The following is a 22,291-nucleotide window of genomic DNA, read 5'->3' on the forward strand; positions in this document are numbered from 1 at the left end:
TCGCCCTCGCCGGCCCCCGGCCCCCGGCCCCCGGCCCCCGGCCCCCGGCCTGGGCCCGCCGCAGCCCGGCAGCCGCCTAACAGCCTCGCCGCGGCGCCCTTGGCCCACACCAGACTACAGCTCCCAGCCTGCCTCGGGAACGAGGGCCGGGACGGACCACAACTCCCACAATGCCCCAGGACCGGTCGCGGCTGGCAAAATGGCGGCTGCCAGGAGAGAGCCGCGGCACTGACGTAGGCCGGGGGGGGGGTGCGCTTGCGCAGTGGTGGCGTCGCCCGGTGGCTGGAACGGGCGGTGGCGGCGGCAGGTGAAGGGGGCCGGGTCCCGCGGTGGCAGAAGGGGGCCGGGGAGAGGGGTGTGCGGAGGCCGTGGTTGGCGGCCTAGGCAGCCCGGCCGACGCGGGGACGTCGCCGGGTGAGGCGGAGGCGGCAGGCTGCGAGGGCGGCCGGCGCGGCGCGGTGCGGTGCGGTGCCGGGGCGGGAGGCCCGGGCGGCGGTGCTCAGGGCCGGCTGTGTGCAGCTGCTGCCCGGCCCGGCCCGGCGCTGCCCCTGCTGCTGCAAAGCCCTTCGGAAGCGGCGGCGTGTACGTTTACGTGATTTCTGGGGGGAAGGGAACTCAAACCTGAAAGTTTCCCGAGGTGGGGTTTTTTTCTTTTTTCTTTGCGTTTGTGATATTTGAGGAGCCTTTTCCCTCTTAGCCGGCCAGCTTTATCTTTGGGAACTGTTGAGCAATGTGAGGTAAACCTGAATGCCTCTTAGAGTTGTCCTTGAACACTTCCCTGTGCCCCTTAAATCACTGTGCAGCAGTAGTCAGGAGCAGGATCTGTCATGAACATGTGTGAAGAGGGAGACTGGCTGTGGCCCACATCTCAATGTAAACGGCAGGCAGACCATGATACTGCTGTAGACATCATGCGAGAGGCGTCCTGCGCACGCACACACTTCTTGGGAAGCTCTTGAGCACAGGCCCACTGCGATATGCATCTAAAGCACACAGATCACTGTTCAGGAGCTCCTGCTTGGAAAGAAGCTGCATACCTGATGTCTCTCATATGCTAGGGTTCAATGAGTCTAAGGTGGCTCTCATATAACACCTCTCATCCTATTTGTCTTAAACTTGAACTGAAATCTTATTCTGGGATAATTTATTTTTATCTTTTAACTACTTGGAATTTTGACATAATCCTGTGCTTGATCTAAGCATAAGTAGTACATTTTAGCCGTACTGATTGTTTCAGGAATTGATAGCGTGGTATGCATTTTGGCTTGTTGCGCTATACTTTTGTGTTTGTACAGATGTGCTTCCTATAACTGTAGCAAGAACTTTGCCTTAAGAGTGCTTTTTTTTAATGTAATTGCAGTAGGATGTAAACAATACTTTGAGTGCAGTATGTCTTTTTTTGTAAGAACTGATTGTATGTTCTTTTTACATAGTAGGCACAATGTCAAATAAAGAAGTGAAAGCAGCATTAAAGAACGCTAGGGAGGCAATAAGAAATAAGGAATATAAGGAAGCCTTAAAGCATTGCAAGGTAATTGATTCTTTACTTTGAAAATAATTATTTTTGCACTTGTTTGTGCTGTTCCTGTTTCCATTGTGCAGCAATGCAGAAATTGTGGAGCATCTTGTTGACGTAATAGGATAGTAAGTGAGACTGAAACTAGTTTTAACTCTACTAATTCCTCCCTTCCTCTCCCCTTTTGCATTTGCTTGCATGTGGAACATAGGATATTAAGTCTAGGACGGTGGTGATGAAAATCCATTTCTAATGAAGACCTCAACAGGAACGTTTTAATTGCTGAGTTACGGGTATAATTGCTAGCAGACCAGGTCAAATATGACCTTTTACTGATGTAAGAAAGCTAACGTTATTCATTTTAGCCTTTTGCTAAAAATGTATTAACTTCTGATATTTTCACAGAAAATTCAAAAACTTTATTTTACAATAAAACTCAATGCATGAATCTGTAAGATGCTAGTCATTCACTAGTTTTATTTAAAATTGCATATTTCTAGGCAGTCTTGAAGCAAGAGAAAAATAACTACAATGCTTGGGTATTTATTGGCCTGGCAGCTGCTGAGTTAGAGCAGCCTGATCAGGCCAAAGGAGCGTATAAGAAGGCTGCTGAACTGGAACCGAACCAGTTACTGGCATGGCAGGTATGTTTATGTTCTGCTCCACTTTATTATTTCCATGAAAAATGTTACTATGCAGTTAAATGTGGGAGCAAAACAGAGTTAAGATTTGCGTCGTGTTTTCTTCAGGGCCTGCGAGTCTTTCTAGTTCTACTGAAGCTTCACAGTAGTTGGCGTTCTGATTATCTGTGTGTCCACAGTAAAGTCAAAGGTAGTTGTGTGTGTGTGTGTGTGTAACAGGGCAATCTTTAGTTCCAGTAGATATAAGTAGTACTTCCTATGTAGAATAGCTAACAGTGAAACACGCTAGGAAGCGCAAGAATTAAAACATATAGTAAGTTCATCAATGCTTAGAAGCAGTCTAAACTGCCGTGCTCATGGCTCAGGAAACACTTGACAGCACTTTGCTCATAGGGAAGAAAATGTTTTATTTAGTAACTTATTTTTCCAGCCTCTAGTGTGGAGCGAATTGCACTACTGACTTTCTCCGAAAAGGAAGACAATAGTATACATATGGAATAGCCATGCATTGAGCAGTGTGTGCATGACGTCCTGTAACATTATATGATTGTGTGGAGACTTGTGAAGTCTGAGATTGAGTATCTGTTTATTGGATACCAAAATCCAATATTTTCTAATTTAGTAAAGTTTCTTGTGCTTTTAACATAAAGCATTTTTAAGTACAGCTCTTGATCCCTGATTTCAAGAAATATGGAAAATTCATGAGTTCTCTAGCAGTCAGACTCTTTCTTTGTTACTATACAAGGCTGTATGATGCTTGAATGTAGAGCACCTACCCTGTGACTTAGTGTGCTTTGTTACTATGTTTTGTCTGGTATGCGAACAAGATTATGTAATATTTACAAGTTTCAAATAGTTGTCGGTATCAGTTATGAAAGGGAGGCAAGCTTTTCATTTAAAATAAGTAGCTTCAGAGGGTTGTACAGAAAGTAGCAACATAGATTTTGTTCAGAGATTGCTGCAATAGTGCTTGACCTCACTGAAGGCAATAGAATCTCTTTTTTTTTAGGCAGAACTTGCAATATAAATTTAACTTACAATTGCAAACATCAAAATGTTACATGTTTTTGAAAAATCTAATCTGCTTTATTTTAAAGGGGTTAGCAAACTTATATGAGAAATCCAACCAACCAGATGTCAAGGGAGACTTAGCAGATGTTTACCAAAAGCTCTTGGAACTCTATGAAAGGTAAAGAATATCAAATACCACAGTTCAACCTAAGATTTCTAGTTCCTTTTTAAAAAAAAAAAAAAAAAAAAAAAAAACAACCCAGTAAATGCCATAGTTGATGCACTGGATAGTCTGTCAGGTTTTTTCTTTTTTTAAAGCCCTGTCATATCAAAAGATAAAAGTTAGTTACTCAGGTTTTCTGTAGTATAAAGTTGGAGTAGAAATAGTTCTTATCCTGTTCCCGTTAATAAGGGGAAAAACTCTTGTAATAACTGTACTTTATGTTAGTCGTTTAGAGAATTCTTATGTTATTTGATGTCCACTGTCTAAACTCGCTGCCTTGAAGCGTTTACTATAGGTAAATAGTTCAGTCCGCATTATTAAGTAGGCTTCTTTTTCTCTAGTTTTAGAAGCACAGAGCATAAGTCATCCAGTTCATAAAGATAAGGTTCTGAACAAAGTTAACTCTCATTGACTGTCACTAGAGCCCATAGCTGATTGGAGTGTTATGTTTTGTTTTTGGTTTTTTTTCATTAATTTGAAAATTGCTCAGAAAGAACCATACAATCCCTTGAAGTCATTTCTATTCAGTTGAAGTAGCGATAAGTAAAACTTTTAGGGAAATCTATGGTATTTGTTTTAAAGATTTGCTTGGCAAATTTAAACTCGTTATTTGACAGAATTTGAAAGCTATTTCACTGTTTTTTTTTTGAAAACTTAAGCAGCTTATTTGTGTGGTATTTTCTTCCTTCCTCCTTTCTAGTGGTGACAAGCAGAAATGGTGTGATGTATGTAACAAGCTTGTGGAACTGTATCATCAAGAAAAGAAATACTTAGAGGTAGGTAACTCATTTACTTTCTCTTTCCTGATCAGAAGGGTATTTCATGTTAGAACTAATTGCTCTTTGTCTAGGAATCTCAAATTTTCTGGGCCACACACTACTTATGCTCTTCTTGTGGACGACGACTGGGCGTTACTGATTCGAATGATGTGCCTGCCTTTTCTGCTGCTTGCCAGACTTGGAGACAATCCATTAAATGGACAAAACTTGACAAAGGATGTTAGTATATAGCCTGTTACTCAGGAACAGAGTGCAACTTCATTCTCCTGTTTTATTTTTGGAAGTCAACACAAACGTGATGCCAAATGCACATTTACATGCAAGCCGGGTATCCTTTGTCTAGTGTAGACAGCTCTAGATACCTGATTAGCTCTTCATCCCTTCCTAGACCTTCCCTGATATTGCATGCCATAGCATGAGATAGGATTTATCAACAACCTAAACTCGATTGCCTATGGCTTAGCTACAGGCCTTCTATACCCAGCAAGAAGGAGATGCAAAATTGGTCACCTAGTGCTCCCAAAGTCCATGTCAGCGTGACTACTGCTGAAATAACTGTAGCTCTTGTCAGCTTACCACTGGGTGGAGCTGTTAAACGGCTGTAAGGCTCAATCCTAGCTTTGCCTGCTGTGTTTTTAGTAATATTCAGGATATTTATTCTTGCAGTTATACTGTTTCCTATTTCCTTACTCTTACAGAAGTTTGCTTTCTTACAAGGCAGAGTATGCTCTTACACTCTACCATCTTCCCCCTCCGACTTTTCTTCCAACAATGGAAAATGAAAAACTTTTTGAGTCAAGAAAATAGCCTCAAGACTATTTGCTAGCTCCAAAGGCTTTTTTTGTCCACCAGTTGCTAAAACTGGTCAATGTTAGTAATTTAGCATACGAAGGTAGACTCCAGTCATATACCACGCTAATTCACAAGTTAGGCTTCAGGGTCCTGCTTTCTCTTTCTCAGTCTTGTTGCTGTTTCCACCCTGAAATTTCAGCATATATTGCTGCTGTTTTTGTGTTTTTAGTGTTGCAGATCTGGCAAGCTTCATTTTTTTTATTTTATTTTTTTCTCCCCAGAGTTTACAGAAGGACTGTCTCGGTCTATTTTTGTAGCTGGTTTCCTCCAAAAACCAGAGTAAGAATTTGTACTGTTGGTGTTGCCTCCCTTACTTACTCTATCTTGGAAGGTAGACATCTTTGAGCACTCAACCCTATGCAGTGTTTTCAGACCTGTTGTTGTTCTAATCAGAAAATGGATAAATCCTGATAGCTACTCTGAATGTTACTCTGACACCTACTCTAAGGAGAAAGCAAGCTCCTTCCTCTATTTCTCCTAGTCGGGGTCTATTAGTTTGCTTGTCTGTTGCTATTTACAGCATTCTTCCCACCTGTGTATATGACAGATATCATAGGAAGGACTTCACTGGCACCCATAGCTTCTTTCAAGGTATTCTATTACTATTCAACATAAAGCTTCCCCTAATATACGCAAATTTAAACTATTGGTGAACTCATCTTGTGTTACCATCCAGTGTTCACTTCCCCTTCTACAGCCTCTGTGTAACTATTTTGAAGCCTTTTAGGGAAAACACTCATTTTTTTTGCCAGTTGTGCCGGCTTTGGCTGGCACTAGGCTTTCTGGCTCAAGAAGCAGGTCAGAGTATCTTGAATTCTTTCCTTTTCCATGTATGATTTATGATTGCTTTTCATTTAATTTTTTCAAGAAACGGTGCAAGAGTTTCTTTGCAATGGTATATAATGCAAATGTAAGTGCAGAACTTGAAGTACTTTTGTAATATTGTAGTATCTAACCTGTGATATCTGTTGACTATTCCAAAGTAATGTACCTTAGTAACTTGTTACTCCTATTTGCCAAGCATTGTTAGTACTGTTTGACCGCTTGCTCTGGAAAGCTGAAACTCGTTGCTTAGAGTTGATAGTAATTGGAAAGCTCATATCACGCTTCTAATCTTTTGGAAGGAGTTGCAGCATAATTCATTTGTGTCCTGTTGACAGGTGGCTCGAACTTGGCACAAACTTATACAAATAAAACAGGAGGGAGGTGCAGATAATGCAGAGCTTCATCAACTTTGGAAGAAGATGATCCAGTTACTGGCAGACAGTACACAAAATCAGGATAATGAGACCGAGCAGTTGGTAATCACTCCTACCCATGTAGATATGTACATACGCAATGCATCTATACTTTATATGAAGTCTTAAAAAACATACGACTCTTACGGCTGTGTTTCTCATCAACTTTCAGTGGTACTAAGCTTCTCAAGAACATGTAGACTTTTTTTTACTGTCTGGCTTCTGAGTCATTTGCAAATGGAAACAGTAAGGGTGCAGCTCCCCGAAATAGACCAACTGAAATGTTTTGGAACTCCTTCATTAACTGCCAGCTAAATTATGTAGAAGCCCAGGTTTACTCTGTAACACAGTGACACTTCGCTCTGCTCCTGCCTGTTACCAGAAGCATCACTGTTATCGTGGCTGAACAGAACAACTTCTAGTGTGTTCATAAGCTGTGGTGAAGTCTAGAATGTAGGTATTCTTCAAAACAATAACTCCCTGTTGCACACTCAGCTTGAAGAGGTAGTTTTGCACTTTTTTTCCGTTTCTTCCTACCTCATTGGGAATTCTTCTGTAAGATGCTCAAAGGGGTTAAGGTACTTATCCTAGATAGGCAATCTTTGGGTTTAAATTCTCTTTTCTCCTCTAGATTTTAAGCTCCCATTTCTTAGGAGAATGCCAAAACTAATTGGAGTGAACAGAAGGGTCATAAATTACTCATCTTGTGTTCTCTGTAGGTGAAGTTCACTCTGTTTTAATTATATTTTTTCAAAACAAACCTGTTTCAACAGAAAGGGTGGAGATTTCTCTTCCCTAGTTTGGTTTGCGGCCATCATCGAGAAAGACAGAAGATATAAATTGAGTTAATTTCAGACAGAAGGAAGTTTGAGCTGGATTCTGTGCCTTCTGAGGTGGCAAGTGCTCTAAGTTACGCGTTCGTACAGAAAAGAGGTGCTGCTTGCAGCACTGCTCTTGCTTTTGATTTTTAAAAAGGAGGAAAAAAAAAAGGGTTTTTGAACAAAGTTAAACAAATTTCCAGGAACGGGTTTCACCTGCTCTTCTCTAGTTTAACTTTTCTGCAGCTCAGAGTAAGACACCTGAACCTGGAAAGGTGTGGGATTGAAGACAACTTGCTATTCAGCATTTCAATTTTGACAAGCTATGGGCAATTTCTTGCTTGGCTTGCTTGCTTTAAAACTCCCATTCTATGGTGCTTATGGTTTTCCATGTATATAAGGAGGTCAAGAAATAAGACTCTAGATTTCTTCAGGGCAGTGGGGGGAAGGTTGACAGTAAAGCGTAGGCAGTAACCTACATTTTGTGGTACCAAATCCTCTTTTGAATGTAGAGTTAGATGCAAGGAAGAATCTAGCTTCCTACAAATTCTTGCTTTCCTTGTACTATCTTGTGCTATGAAACAGTATATTACTGTTTCATCTGGTACTAGTAGATAAATGTTTTTTGGATCCTATTTGAATACTACTTCAGCGTAAAGAACTTGATTGTTTCGTAGCTTTCTCTGCTCACAGTATGAGTATAAGCTTCACGAGTAGGATCCAGATAACAATGTTGAAGTATGCGCTTAATTGTGAAGAATACATGTTCTTAGATTTATTGCTTGTTGCCATCCTAATTATTTCTTATTTCAGCTTTTGACTGCGTTTGAACATGCAGTGAACTCTTCTGACAGTGTTCCCAGTGAAGAGCACCAAAATCTTTACAAAGACTTTATTCAGTGTTTGTCAAAAGTAAGATTTCTTTAATCTGTCTTTTTCAGCGGATAGACATAGTATTCCACTTCTAATAATTCACATAGAAAATTAATATTTTTTCCCTTTCAAGTTTCCTCATGAAACACTTAGGTTGAAGAAGACCTGTGATGATATGCTGGCTTTATACCCTACTGTGAGTTATCCGTTAGAAGTACTTTGCTTGCACTTTATTCAGTCAGGTGAGTAGGATGATTTTAGATATCTGTGGGCTCTAAATATCTCTTCGTATAGTTACTTTTGAGACCATCTTCTCACAAGTTATTACCTTTCCGGGCCCCTTGCAAGTATGTTGTTTACATTTTGTGCTATATTTCCACCTGTCTGGAAGTGAAAAGTGTTTTGCTGCTACTGTAGTTATATATAGCTTTGCTATTTCTTGGCTCTATAACTTAATGGTAACTCTAAATAGGCAAGCATGTATAGTCAGTTGAGTCCAATTCTGGTAGCGTACAAAGTCAGGAAGGACCAGCACCTTACGAAACTCAAAAGCAGCCTCTCCAGATAAACGAAGATTAGCTTCTGAAGCTTTGAGGAGCAGCTGGAGACCATTAATCAATGCTCTAGGGATGAGGAAGGTCTACATTTAGGTTATTCTTGACCCAGAAAATCCCTCTCATCTGAAAAAACATTCACAAAACTTTCTTCACAAAATATCTAGTGGACAAAGCATAAACAAATCTATTTAGATTTGTTCTAAGTAGTGAAGAAGAATCTTTGAGGAAAAAATATCATAGTTTCTTGAGTATTGTGGGGATCAGAAAGAGTATTCCATTGCTGTTTTCAGGAGTTTCCTGAGCAACAGGGCATTAATATTGTACACTTCCTCTGCGTTTTCAAAGGTAGCTACTAATTCGGTCTTTTCTTGGATTATTTAAGGCATCAGAAATTGAAGTTGGCTATCCAAAAAGTGTGTTTTGGTTGTGGTGTTGTTGTTTTAAACAGAGAAAAGAATCAGCAAAAAAACCCTCTAGTTTATGCTTCTTTTATGTAAAGAGAAATAACTTTTTCTGTTTGGGTAGCAGAATGCCTTCCTCGCTTCTGAAGTTAGGCTTATAGAAGAATGTAGCACCATAAAGCAACGAGAGAGAATTTTTCATTTTTCACTTGAAGGGGTGAAAGCAAACGGCATCCTGCTTTTGCAAGAAATGCTTGTGCACTGAGAATGACGTCACAGAAAAGTTGCGCAGAACACACTGATTGTTTTAAACAAATCTGAAAAAAGATACCCCCCTCCAATCTTTAAGAGGGATAATTTTTAAGCCCTTTCTTATTCATCTCTTGAGATGCCTTAGAGTTGAAGATCTCTAATGAAAAAGATACGGCTTGCTGCTGTGTGCATTATGGACGGTTATGAGTCGTATTAGGCATAAAATTGCTGAGTTTCTATCTTGGACTGAAGTTTGGTTGTTATGGTAGCATACAAGCCTTTTCCCTTCTATCAATTTTAATTAGTAAGCACCTGAGAGTTAATATCTTAGGCTTATGTTTGTAATTCTAGAGCAAAAGTCCTTTTTGATAGGCTGTAACTATTTCTCAATGCCAAGAGCTCTATTACAGAGCTCAGGCAACTATGGGTGGTTGTGCTGAGGAAAAAAATCTGTGGTCTTGGTGTTTATATTTATCAAAATTCTAAACTTCGTTTATACAAAAATATGTATTCCTAACTTGACAAATGAAGTATGAATTTGCATTTCCACATGAGAATGTTTTACAGATGGGGGAGAGACAGGCAGAGACCCTAATTCCCAAAGGGGAAGAGGATCTAGCTGGCATGTTTTTTCCTATACCAGCGCTCTGACAGCATCTCACCATCCCGTAGCCATCCTGGGCTGGGGAGGATGATGCTTAGGATGCTTAGTAAGGCTATTTGTTTATATCTCAGTCATTCCAACTGTGTCATAGTACTTCATGCCCCAAACTTGTGGGCTTACAATATTAGTCACCTTTATGAAATGCAAGTCAAAGGCAACGTTTATGTCAAATGAGTTCATGCTTTTTAAGACATTAGTTCAAAGTCTGTTGCTGCAAGTCCTAGCCGTTGCTTTGAACAAGAACTGCTAGGTCCACAATCACAATTGAACACAAGTGTAAAATAGTTAGTGGAATTAGTTACAGTTAAGCCAAAACATTAAATGAGTGATTTCACAGTAAGACTGTTTCAGCAAGCTCCTCGCAGTAATTTGGTAGGTGGGCAGCACCTATTCTGGAGTTAAATTATTTTGATTCATTTGTGGCAGAGTGTTTTAGGACATTCAGCTGGGCCTAGGTGAAAAGCCTAAGGATCCTATATCAAGAAAGTAGTTTCTATTAATAAAGGAAGTATTTGTGCAGTAATTTAACACGAGGGGATAAAATGCAGGTTTTAGACTAGTAGTTTGTCTGGAGGCACTGAGTATTTAGGTTACTTGGTTTTTTTCCTTTGCTAGGTATGTAGTACCTTTGGAGGAGAAATTTAAAAATTTAAAAGCTCAATACGTTGAGCTTGAATGAGAAGGGTCAGTTTTAAGGACACTTATTTATGTAGATAAGGTATGTTGTTGTGGAGTTTTGTTTTGATGTTTAAATCTACAGCTCTACAAAATGTTTCTCTTCCTGAAACTAGGTACTTTCACTGAAGAGGCTCTGCACTGTTTTTCTAGGCTTTTGGAGATGGACTCAAGTAGTGGTCCAGGCATTATTGGTTCAGGTATAAAATGCCTCCAGGAAAGGAAATATGAAGAGGCTGTTAAGAGCCTTACTGAAGGTAAATATATAATATGAGGTGTAGATACTTCAGTTTGACCAGGAGCTGCCTTATGCTGGATACTTGGGGGTTTTTATACTTAAAGTACCTCGCCAGTTGTGTTGCAAGTAGCAAAAACATCCACTAGCTTGTAAAAGACTATTCGTCTCTGTGATAGATTTAGGATTTAGATGTTTGTTAAATGTAGCTTTAAGTAGAACTTCTCTGAAGTCTGTCATTGCTGTCTGCTATCACAGTCAGCTCTGTGATGTTGCACTACTGTCATCTTTAAACTTTCTTAATCGGATTGTTACTGGAAACTATCTAGACGAAGCAGTGAAGACAGCAATAGCAGTTGCATCAGGGAATGGAGAATTTAAAAAGAATTTTATGAAGTAGAATATAATGCAACTTCTCCTGATCTAGTCACTGTGTTTCTATAGGAAAAAGACTTCTTTAGGTCTTAAGATGATATGTTTTAAGTTTATATCTGCTGTAAATATATGTGAACACTTGTCTACAAGTGTTTAGACACTTTGGCTGTCTAAAAAGAAATAAAGGACTACTTTTTTTACAGTAGCCAAATTTGCTAAAGCCTTGACTTACAAATTAGTATGTTGCTTGTGTTGAAATGACAAAGCTGTGCAAAAATTACTCATTAATATACTAGTGGCAAAATTGGACTACCCACTTCCATTCTGCCTATGGAAAGTTCAACTTTGTCTTATGTGACAATGACAAAACCAGCCTATGGAGAAAGCTGTGAACAGAAGCATTTGGGATATAAGCAATCATGAGTCAGCCAGGCAATTCTGATATCTTGCTTCCCTTTTCCAAGAGAGAATAATGTTTTCTCCCTAATTTGGATTTTGAGATGTACTACAGTAGCTTACCCACGCTGGAATAACGTGTCTTGCACAAAAACGGAAAGAAAAATTTCAGGAGAATTTTTCTGGAGTTTTCTTAATATTCCCAAGCTGCTCTACTATTTAAGGTTTTTAAGTAAAACTTTGTGAAGCAGTCTTCAATGTTGATTTCTGATCAAACTGAAGGTTTTTCTTTTGAAACAAAAGCCTACCTTAGGCCAGGGTTGTATATTTCTTCACCGTCTCTTTATTTCCTGAAGCTGTAATGCATCGTGTGTAAAACGAAGCGTAACAGAAGCTTACATTCTTCTTGGCTTTTACTTTATTTTTGGGAGCATGTTAAGTAGAGAACAGTTTTAAAATAAGACTCAAAAAATTGTTAACTGTAAATCTCATGCTGATTATCCGATGATAATGTTCTTGATGGCACTTGACGGTACTACAGCGTCCAACACCTACAGCATCTTTGCAGCCCTAAGCAGAGTTTTTTGTTTGTTTAACTCTTCTTCTCTTAGGTTTGCAGAAGACTAGTCAGTGTCCAGCAGCATGGTATTATTTGGCACAGGCACAGATGAAAATGCACAAGCACAGAGAAGCTGTCCTGTCCTGCAATCAAGGTAACTGCCTGCTAATTGAAAGAGCAAATGAACGGGTACATTACTTCACGTAATATTGTCCATGTGGCTTGTGCATGATAGATCAGAGTTAGCAGCACCTGTAATAGTTTGTTTTTTGCAGTGTCACTGCTCATGCTGGTGTCCTTTTTTTGTTTATTTGGTTTGGTTTTTTGTTTTGTAACAGCTGAAAAATACTTGTGCTGTTTAATTTTGGTGCATGGAGATGATACATGCCTAATCAGACCTGAAAAGCTGGCTCACGGGCAATATTTTAAAAGTTTACGTGTTCTAATGGTATTGGCTCGTCTTTGACCAACCGGGTCAAACAGCCGATAACTGCCTGGGACCACGAGTGTCGGTATCATAAACTTTTATTCTAACGGATTTCATATTTAGTCTTACAAAATAAGATTCTAATCAGATTAATGTAAAATACAATGAAATGCAGAGATGTTGCACAGTACAACATCTAAAGAAACCTTATTCCGAGAGTAACTTTTTATTCGTGTTAGCGGGGAGTGAGGGCAGTCATTGTGATCTAGCGATGCTTATCTAATTAGAATAGAACCATTATTTAATGGCTGTAAATGAAAGGCTGGCCCAAGTGGACCCTTTGCTGATAGGGACGAATACAGTGAAAAGCTTCTCAAGAAAGGTTTGAAGAGGTAAAAGTAAGCAGATCTGGCTAAACAGTCATGCGAAATTATTAAAAACAAGGAGGAAACCTTCAAAAGGGGTGAAGTGCTTGCTAGCAGAGAGGAAGACAGGATGGTGAAGTTGGGCAGATGAAATGTGAAAATAGAACAAAGTAGGCCAAAAGAAAGTTTGACAAATGTACTGAAAAAGAATGATAACAATGATAAGTTGTCTTCAAATGTGTGAAGAGCCTGTGGGGAATAGTAGGTATTCAAGGAATAAGAGGCATTTGGTGAAGGTAGAGGCTGTAGAAAGAACAGATGCTTCTCTTCCCGTTTGTGTTCATTGTGGAAGAGCTCAGGGACTTGAACACCATGCCCCTTCTTTTCTGAGGACTCATCAGTGGACTTGCCTGGGATTAAAGCATTGGTGGAAGTTGCTATAAAATAAATAGGAGGAAAAACAAGCATTGGGAAACTATGAAATATTCACATAGTAATCCTAAAGGAACGTAGAGATGCTGAAGTGCTAACTGTTGTATGTAATTTCTTGCTTAAACTGTCCTGGAACCTAACGACTTGGAAGGTACTTAATGTGACCCTAATCCTTAACAAAGGTTCGAGGAAAGATCTGGGAAACTACAAACTAGCAAGTCTAATGCATGTAGTGGGCAAATTAGTGAAAACTAGAAGGGAGAATCAATGCAGAAGAATGATTCTGGGGAATAGGCAGCATAGCTTTTGTAAAGTGAAGCTGCTTTTTAGAACTGCTTGAACAAGTTACTAGCCTTTAGATAAGGGGCATGTGATATAGTCCATTTTTGATTTCCAAGTGGTAATTACGGGTCTTGTAAAAGAACTTATCAAGGAAACTACACAACCTTGGGTTAAGAAGTAGAGTTTTAGCATCAAATGTGTGTGTTTTGTTGTTGTCGTCATGGGTGTTCCCCCCCTCACCCCTTCTCTTCTTAAATAAGTTAAAAGCTAGGGCTTAGGGCACAGTATAGTAATAAAAGTCAATTTCAGCACTAGAGAGTCATCTGCATGCTGTCTTCATTGGGACCTGTGTCGTTCATCCTCTTTTCTAGTCCCTTATGAACGTTGCATACTAAGTTCACCAAGCCTTGCTGCTGATGCAGTTAGAGCTGACTAAAAAAATGCAAAAGGAGGTTATTGGAGTAGATGACTAGGTTTTAAAATAGCTGATGAAATTCCATAGCCGTAAATGCAAAATCATGCAGGTTTAGGAAGAAATGTTCTCATAAAGCTGTCCTACCGTGTCTTTGCAATAGATAGCAGAGAGGTCATTCTGTATGAAAAGCTAGGACTGTTTCTTTTCCCCCTGCATGCTTAGCAGGAGCTTCAAAGGCAAGTCAAATATTAGGAATTACAAGGAAAGGGACGATTAGTGAAACAGAACATCAACATGTAGTTGCATTGAGGACTTTCGCAGCATGGTGAATTGTGTGCGTGGTTTTGGTACCTATCTCGGAGAGGAAGTAATTGCAGAGGTTATCAGAAAGGTAACAAGGATGATCAAAGGTATGGGAATTGCTCCATATCAGAACAACTAAATAGCCCGGAAAGTCCTTTTTCAGCCTAGAGAAGAGATGATGTTGAAGTCTGTGGAATTACAAATGATATGGAGAATAGAGGTCAAGGGTTTTCTTTTCCTGTGCAAGAACTAGTTAGTGTCAAATAAAGCTAAAAGCTGTTGCAGGCTCAGAACAAACAAAAGAAGTTTGTTTCTTAAAACAAAGCATAGTTAAGCTATATGGTGCCTTGCTATAAGATGCTGTGGATGCTGAAAGTTTGTTTGAGTCTGAAGAGTGGAGAAGTTCACAATGGAAAAATCGGTCAAGAATTTTTAAGTGGGAACATGATACCTCTGCCTGAGGAACTCACTGAGTTGCAAGTTGGTGGAAAGTGAGAGAATTCTGGGGAAGTATTACTACATGCCTGCCCTGGTCTTACACTGTTTCTAGACATCTGCAGTTAGAGGCGGGATACTAGGATAGATGGGCTGTACCAGGTTAGACAAAACTTCATTTTGTGTTAAAGTAGTTAATTGGAGTTTTTCAGAAAGTACTTGCCTTTGAGGAACACTCAAGCTCAATGGAGATGTCCTCATTCTCTGAGATGAACACGATTATACTGTATATTGGAGAAGTAACCAATACTAGAGTTGCAAGTACGATATTAAATCCTTGATTTTAACAGTATCGTTTGTCACTAAACAGTGAAACGTAAAACAAGTTGAGAAGTTGCCTTTTCTTCAGAGCTTTAATCTGAAAAACGTAGCATTCAATTTACAATGCTACAGCAGCCATAAAACATCCAGTTTCTCTTATGTCCGAGAGCACCTTTATAAAATTGATTGAAGTTTTGAAATTACATGGGTAGAGAGTTTACAGAATAGTTTCTGTAAAATAAGGACGAAAGCCCAAATAGAACAATTCTCTAAGTGGTTCTCCATTAGACATAACTGTAAGTTAAGATTTTTGAAAGTATTGGGAACAGTGATCCTCTTTATTGTTGCTTTTTGACTTTTTTTTGTTTTGATGAAACTTCTCTTGCCAACAGCTCTCAAGACTCTTGGACCTCTTGAGAGTCCTGGTCTTGAGAAGAAAAACCTTATCCTTCAGTTGAAAGCAGAGGCTCTGATTAAAATAGCTGATGCTGATGCTGCAGAAGAGGCCATTAATGCACTTGAACAGGTATTGTCATTGACCTAAACGTTGTTTTACAAAAATGTGCTCTTGGCTTTCTGCACTAAAAACTCAAGGTATGTATTTCTTCCCCCTCCTTTTTACTTTCTGTGATGTTTAAGAGAACTCTTTACCGGCGACAGTAGAGATCACACTCTGTCCTCCTCTGTTTTTTAGGCTTTGCCACAACTTTTTATTAGTGGCCATTCTAATCCTTAAAGCTGTCCCTTTTGACCTTGTGCTGTCTTGCTTGAATGTTCCTGGGTTCTTGCTAGTTTTGCGGCTTGTGTTTGTCGTTATTTGAATTATGGTTAAAGTGCTGCTCCTCTGTCCTCTGTGTACTTGTCACTGGTAGATAAACCAGAGCATGTTACTTGAAGATTGACTGATAAAGCTTTAAGCAGAGGCTGCTTCTCTTATTCAGTCTTCCCCCTGTTATGCGCCACGGTTTAGTGTTTGTACGTATTCACTGTTTAGACTTTTACAGCTTTGTCCTTGCTCTCTATCATCTGCTACCTATTCTCCACCAAAAGTCCTGTTCTTTCCAAGGCTTCTCAAGAGTCTCCAATCAGAAATTTAAATGGTGGTTTTCTTGGGTGTTTAGTGTCGTGCTCCAGCCCTCCACCGCCCCCGACCTTATTGTCACGCAGTTTGCCTGCTTTGAACATCTCTGATTTCTTAATCTGGAGAGAGAATAACTTGATTGTGTTTATTACTTGGTTTTCTAGATCGTGGGTGCAAGCAGTGATCCGGTGCTTTTAGCTTTCAGAGGTCGGGCTTATCTAAACAAAGGTTTAGTGGATGAAGCTTCAAAGGTTTGTGCAGTATTGCTAATCTTACAGCTTACAGAACTTTTAATTTCATGTGGAAATAACTAGGGGAGAATAACATCTTTTGGCAGATTTCACAAGAGCTTCTGTTGTCCCACCCTGATCTGGCTGAGGCCCATGCTCTTGAGGGTTTGATCCATTATTCCCAAAAGAACTATGAGCAGGCAGAAGAAAGGTATTGCACTTGATTCTCTCATGGGGGTATGTGAGGGAGAATAGAATATAATAGGTCTCAATTTTTGAGTTTATCTGATCTGGCCTTTGTTCCTTTTTCTTAGCTTTCAAAATGCTATTGAAAGAAGGGCTGAAACTGCAGAGTATCATCAGTACCTGGGGCTCACATATTGGTTCATGAGTGATGAGACAAAAAAAGACAAAGGAAAAACTCTTGCTCATTTCTTGAAGGTAAAAGCTTCTTTAACTATTTGTGTAGAATTAACGTTTTCTTGTATCTGAAGTCAAATATGGAAAATGCACTACCTGGAGTGAGAGGCTGCTTGTTCAGTCCACTTATGACCATTTACAAGCCTCCAGAGCCTGTAAACTGAGGAGGTCAGCTGTGCAAAAAGACATTGCAGGGAGCTGAACAGTTAGCTGTGTCTCTCTGCTTCTTTCCTCCTTTCACCAAGTTCATTTGGCCTTTGATGTGGCCAAACGCGGTGACTGTTCTCTTGATCTTCTTTCCTCTAGGACAGTAGAGTCGAGGCCTATAGACGTCCGGCGTAGAACTTTGAAGGCCTTTTGAAATGGGGAGGCCAAAATACAAATTGAACAAAAGTGAGAAAGGGGAAAAAGATGGCAATGGTGTTCAAGTCTCAAAGTTTATCCAAGGAAATAAGTCTGCAAAAATTCACTAATTCGTACTCTTTTTCCTGATACTTTGGGGTTTTGGATGTGGCCTCTTCTCCCATTCTTATCTATGCATAGAGAGAAGATGCAGTCTGACATCCATATTGGGAACATGCAAATAAACAAAGCGTGAATGTAGAGATTGCAAACTCACTGCATAACTCTATCATGGGTTTTGGCATCTCAAACCATTGCCTGCTATTTCTATGTCAATAAAAACAGTGTACTGAACAGTGTATTTGAAGTGAACAACGCTTTAATTCTAAAACGTTTTAGGTGAGCGTTTTTTTCATTGTTGTCAAAGTTGTTCTGCTGCTTGAGAGTTGTGGGTTTCGGAGGTATAAACTAATCTACCAAATGTATCTTTTAAAAAAACAACACAAACAAAACAACTTAAGACTTTAGAAGGTGCTGTATAGTAAGGAACTGCTTATTGCCAATGCATCTAGCTTGTTAGCCCTTCATATACTTCATGCTTTGTGCTGTGAAGTTTCTGGCAGAATCTGCAGATGTTTTAAGTTCAAGTAATCTTAGAAATATTAAAACAAGGTTTAAATATTCTATGTATTACAAGAGAAGCTTAAATAACCTGAGAAGCAGAGACTGAACCAGTTATTATCACTGGATCTGTATTTATAATTCTTCAAAATGCACTCTTAAATTGTGCTCGTATTATTCCTTACAGGCTGCAAAATTGGACAGCTACTTGGGAAGTGTCTTTTGCTGTTTAGGTAACTACTACAGAGACATTGCTGGAGACAAAAGTAGAGCTCGTGGTTGCTATAAAAAGGCTTTTGAACTAGATGGAACTGAAGAATCTGGAACAGCAGCTGTAGACTTGAGTGTGGAGCTTGGAGACATGGTATTGTACATTCACAGTCTGGGGTTACTGGGGTTTTGTTTTTCTGTTAATCCCATTCTTTGAAGAATCACTTCAAACTCCTATATTTGAGAATAGGATCTGAAAAAACAGGTGTTTTGTCTTTGCTTAGCAGTTTTTATAGCTAGGCCTGCTTCAGTTTTATGCCTCAGTTCTGAATTATGCCCTTCTGGGGAGAAGGGTGGAGGAATCGCGCATAACACTGTAGTCATGAAAAATGATTTAGATGGAAGGATTTTTCAGCAGAGAGCTTGAGGAGACAGTAAGTTTTCTTTTCATGTGTGACTTGCGCCACTTTTCTCCTTCCACCCTCTCCCTCCTTTGAGGGGAAGAAACATGCAAAGTCATCACAACTTTTTTTTTTTTAATTTCTTATATTGCATTGTATAAAAAAGGGTTCTTAGCTTTATGGTAATACAAAGCAAGAAAGCATCCTGTGCTTTGACAGACTCTCTTGGAACATCTGGAGGGTCAGGCTGAGTATCTGACTTGCTGCAAAGCTTTGTACCCTTCTCTAGTTAAAAATTGCCTCTATACAACTTTGCAGGAAGCTACTGTCTGTTTACAAAAAGGCATCTTTAGATGTGATAATTTCCTCCTTTACTCTGCCACTCAGCCTGCCAGCTTTAAAAAAGCCTCTGTAACATTTCTTCATTACAGTAACTTAACAGATTAGACAGGCTAATGTTTTGCTTGATTAGAAATATTCTTCTTAAACAGTAACTTTGTTCTTTATGCGTAGAGGGGTACTAACTTGGCATTTTTGGTGCTTTGTTAGGACACTGCTCTGGCAATCTTGAATGAGGTAACCGAAAAAGCAAGTGCTGGTACAGCAAAATGGGCCTGGCTTCATCGTGGACTCTACTACCTGAGAACTGGTCAGCCGTCACAAGCAGTGGCTGAGTAAGAAAAGTAGTAGTCGGTTTAAACTGTTTCCTAAAAATGACGAAGTAGTAGTCTTGGATTTTAACAGGTTTTGAAAATAGATGAACTAATTATGGATGGCCTTACCAAACAATAGGAAATGAACAAGCTGCATCTGTCTCCAGTTCCAGGATTAGCACAGTGTAGTTTTTTTCACCATAGCAGTGTTCTGTGCTAACAAGCCTGGTGACAGCCTTATCATAGACAAGTACGGTATAGCACTGAATAATGAGCCAAAATTAGGTACAGTGTCTAAACTTGTATAATGTGCACTGTGAAGATGAAAACGCTACTATGCCTTGTTTAAAAGCTCTGTATAATTGTACATTTCTGTTTGTGTCCTGAGACTATATAATGCAAGGAAAGATAATTTTTTAGCGTTAAATTGTATTGTGTTTTATTTAAATGAATTTATATCTTGACATCTTCAGTTTGCAGGCAGCTCTCAGAGCAGATCCAAAGGATGCCAACTGCTGGGAGTCTCTAGGGGAGGCCTACTTGAGCAGAGGTAGCTATACAACAGCTCTAAAATCCTTCACAAAGGCCAGTGAGCTGAACCCAGAGCTTGTGTACAGCATTTACAAAGCTGCGGCAATTGAACAGATTCTAGGCAAATATGAAGATGCTATAGCCACCTATCAACAAATCTTAAAAAAGACAAAGGAGTACGTGCCTGCGCTGAAAGGTAATATGTTTGAATTTGGAAGTGTTAACCCTTTCTCCCTCCTTGCATTGTAGCGCTTCAGTCTCATTAAGAGGTTACTGAGATGTATTGAGGTTTGCCTACGGGGAAGGGTAGGATTGGGTTTGGGATTTGTAGAGTACTATGAGCCACTTGCAAAAAAAAAAGCTGATGTATAGTAACCTATAGATATCTGAAGAGCTCTTAAATTCCAGTGTGTGGGAATGATTATTTCTTCTTTCACAGAAGTACAGAAGGTAATCATTTCTGTGCAGCTACCAAGCCAGATGGTGGAGGAGTTGAAGATACAAAGTGGAAGCCAGCTAAAGATGCTGCAGTTCCGCTTAAGTAGTTGAAAGCTGTGTATGGCTTAATAGGCAATGAGCCAGGCTGCTGTTTCTAAAAGGTGGGCTGTGCTCATCTGCTGCTGCTCCTGACTATGCAGACCTCACCTCTTGTGTTTACCCCTGGGGATTCAGACCCTTCTGTGAGTTCTGTCGAGTCATTAAAAATAGCAGTAACCTATTCCGAGAGGCCTCACAAGTGTTAAGGGTGGCTGTAGGTAGGTGTCTTTAGTGTATAGCTGGGAGCAGGGTGCAACAGGGGAACAGGAACTCCTCCTTCCTAGTGATATTGAGCCATGATCCTCACAATATATACTATTGGGAGCATATAGAATTTTGATAGCCAATGCATAACTGTTCTGTTCACGTTCTCTGTACCACTTAATCTTCAGTCATTCTCACTCTGTACATTCATCTGAATAATTCTATATTTTAGTTGCTTCTCATACATAAGCTGTACCCTGCTTGGTACAGGTATGAACTTTTAAGTTATGGGATGTTCTTTGCTTGTGTAAAAAGCCTTTTTCATTGGGTGAATGTCAGCTAATTATTGTAAGGCTGAATCAGAAGTGTTGGGTTAGTACTGCACCGGGAAAGGCTTCGCATCTGAAAAGACTACTGGTAGTTTTCCCTCTACCTTCTCCTTTTTAATTTTGTCTGCTGGAATATGCCAGGCTCAACTGACATGGCAAAAACTCCATGATGCAACTGGAGAGAATTGCTAGTGAGCAGCTTTATTGGTTGTCAGCCAGGAAGGCATCAGTTGACAGCAGTAGCAGCTTGCAAAGGAGTTTTATAGGAGAAGTGTGCATAAGTATATGCTTTTTTTTTTTTTTTTAAATGGTCTGTAGGTGACAGTGGAATATTGCTTTTCTTCTAATGAAGTGCTTAAAGAGGGCATAAACGTATTCCAAGAACATACCTTCCCCTCCCCTTCTCCCCCCTCCCCCAGCTCCCTGGGTATTTATTATTTTCTTAAATCTCCCAAGTCTTCTCTCATCATCCCTCTTGTCATAATCTCTGACTTGTTAGCTGCAGATCCTACTTCTGGTCTAGAAACAATCTTCATCTTCTTAGAGAATACCTAATGTTTATGTTACCTGTTTTGCTATCTGCTGGGAAACTTCTTTAAACGTCTGAAACGTACACCAGTGTACTTTTGGTACCGTTATGATCAGTTTAGATATTTTCTGAACTGAGCTGCTGTACATGTAGTCTTGTAGTGGATGAGAGAATAACTGCACTGACGTTGCTTGACTGTGTCTTTTCTAAGCTCTGGTTTTTGTATTTCCAGGTGGTATGTTTGTCCTGTGCCTGCTGCACCGTTGTTTTTAATATATAACTATAGGGAACAAGTTCAGTTTTGTTTTTGGATTACAGAGCTTCTCGACCTTTAGAAAAGTTGAGATCTTGAGACTTCATAGTTGAGAGAAGTAACTAAAGAGGACACGCTGAGATACTAGCAAAACATGATGCCAACTAGTTTGAATGGACTATGTCACAATGTTGTAGTTCACAAAGGAAAATGGTATATACAGGGATTAGTAGTTGGTATAGGCACAAGGCAGGATACTATAGGCAAGGTAGCATAAGAACTTTGGAAAAAAATACTGAGAATGCTTGAGACTCATGTTTGGTAACTTACTACAAGATGGAATGATGGCTGTTGCCTGCAAAAGTATAAGTCAAGCAGTATCTTACTGGTTCCAAAATGCTAGGAATTGTGGTATTAGATGCAGTTCTTTTAGTAGTTGGAGTTGTTTCAGTATGAAGTAAATTCTTACATGAATCGCATTAAATAGCATTGGCTTCAATCACCTTTGGAATGCTATGATTTCACTGAGTAGACTTCCCACTTTGCCCAGCTTGACATTCTTCTTTTTGTGTTTTGTCTTTGAAAATGCTTTGATATCTTTCACTCGAGCGTAAACTGCAAGTTGCTGTATCTTCTAATTGTCAAAGACTTAGCTATGTATGGTGGCTTTCTCATTGGTGCTCTAGTTAAGCCCAAAGTACAAATGCTTTGGTGTGGGTGGGTGGGTGTGTGTGGGGGGGGGTTTCTCGTTTGTTTTTAATAATGACCTATATTTGTTCTAATGCTCAAATTATTCTATGTTTCATGCTTGTCAGGGTAGGTTAAAAGCAAAGTCTCTTGAGCAGGAGGGTCTCTGTAGGTCTTTGGTTTTGGCATAATATATGCAAAGAATAAATCGCCATATA

At 39.7% G+C, this 22,291-nt stretch overlaps 1 protein-coding gene across 4 annotated transcripts in view; it reads left to right on the forward strand.

Moving 5' to 3' along the window:
* Positions 1 to 188: 188 nt before the first annotated feature.
* SKIC3 (SKI3 subunit of superkiller complex) overlaps positions 189 to 22,291 on the forward strand; it is a 50,581-nt gene continuing 28,478 nt past the window's right edge. The window contains exons 1-17 of one of the 4 annotated variants that reach the window (XM_068927918.1): positions 189 to 307; positions 1,437 to 1,531; positions 2,017 to 2,160; positions 3,255 to 3,346; positions 4,092 to 4,167; positions 6,183 to 6,323; positions 7,892 to 7,990; positions 8,085 to 8,193; positions 10,617 to 10,757; positions 12,118 to 12,219; positions 15,438 to 15,571; positions 16,291 to 16,377; positions 16,464 to 16,567; positions 16,671 to 16,797; positions 17,927 to 18,103; positions 18,900 to 19,024; positions 19,477 to 19,730. In XM_068927918.1, the coding sequence (XP_068784019.1) occupies positions 1,442 to 1,531; positions 2,017 to 2,160; positions 3,255 to 3,346; positions 4,092 to 4,167; positions 6,183 to 6,323; positions 7,892 to 7,990; positions 8,085 to 8,193; positions 10,617 to 10,757; positions 12,118 to 12,219; positions 15,438 to 15,571; positions 16,291 to 16,377; positions 16,464 to 16,567; positions 16,671 to 16,797; positions 17,927 to 18,103; positions 18,900 to 19,024; positions 19,477 to 19,730 (2,002 nt within the window). In that variant the 5' untranslated portion in view covers positions 189 to 307; positions 1,437 to 1,441. Of the gene's footprint in view, positions 308 to 1,433; positions 1,532 to 2,016; positions 2,161 to 3,254; positions 3,347 to 4,091; positions 4,168 to 6,182; positions 6,324 to 7,891; positions 7,991 to 8,084; positions 8,194 to 10,616; positions 10,758 to 12,117; positions 12,220 to 15,437; positions 15,572 to 16,290; positions 16,378 to 16,463; positions 16,568 to 16,670; positions 16,798 to 17,926; positions 18,104 to 18,899; positions 19,025 to 19,476; positions 19,731 to 22,291 lie in introns of those variants that run through there. The other 3 variants (XM_068927919.1, XM_068927920.1, XM_009684510.2) reach the window with 3 other exon arrangements.

This window comes from Struthio camelus, chromosome Z (genome assembly GCF_040807025.1).
Source record: "Struthio camelus isolate bStrCam1 chromosome Z, bStrCam1.hap1, whole genome shotgun sequence".
In the NCBI taxonomy this organism is placed as follows: domain Eukaryota; kingdom Metazoa; phylum Chordata; class Aves; order Struthioniformes; family Struthionidae; genus Struthio; species Struthio camelus.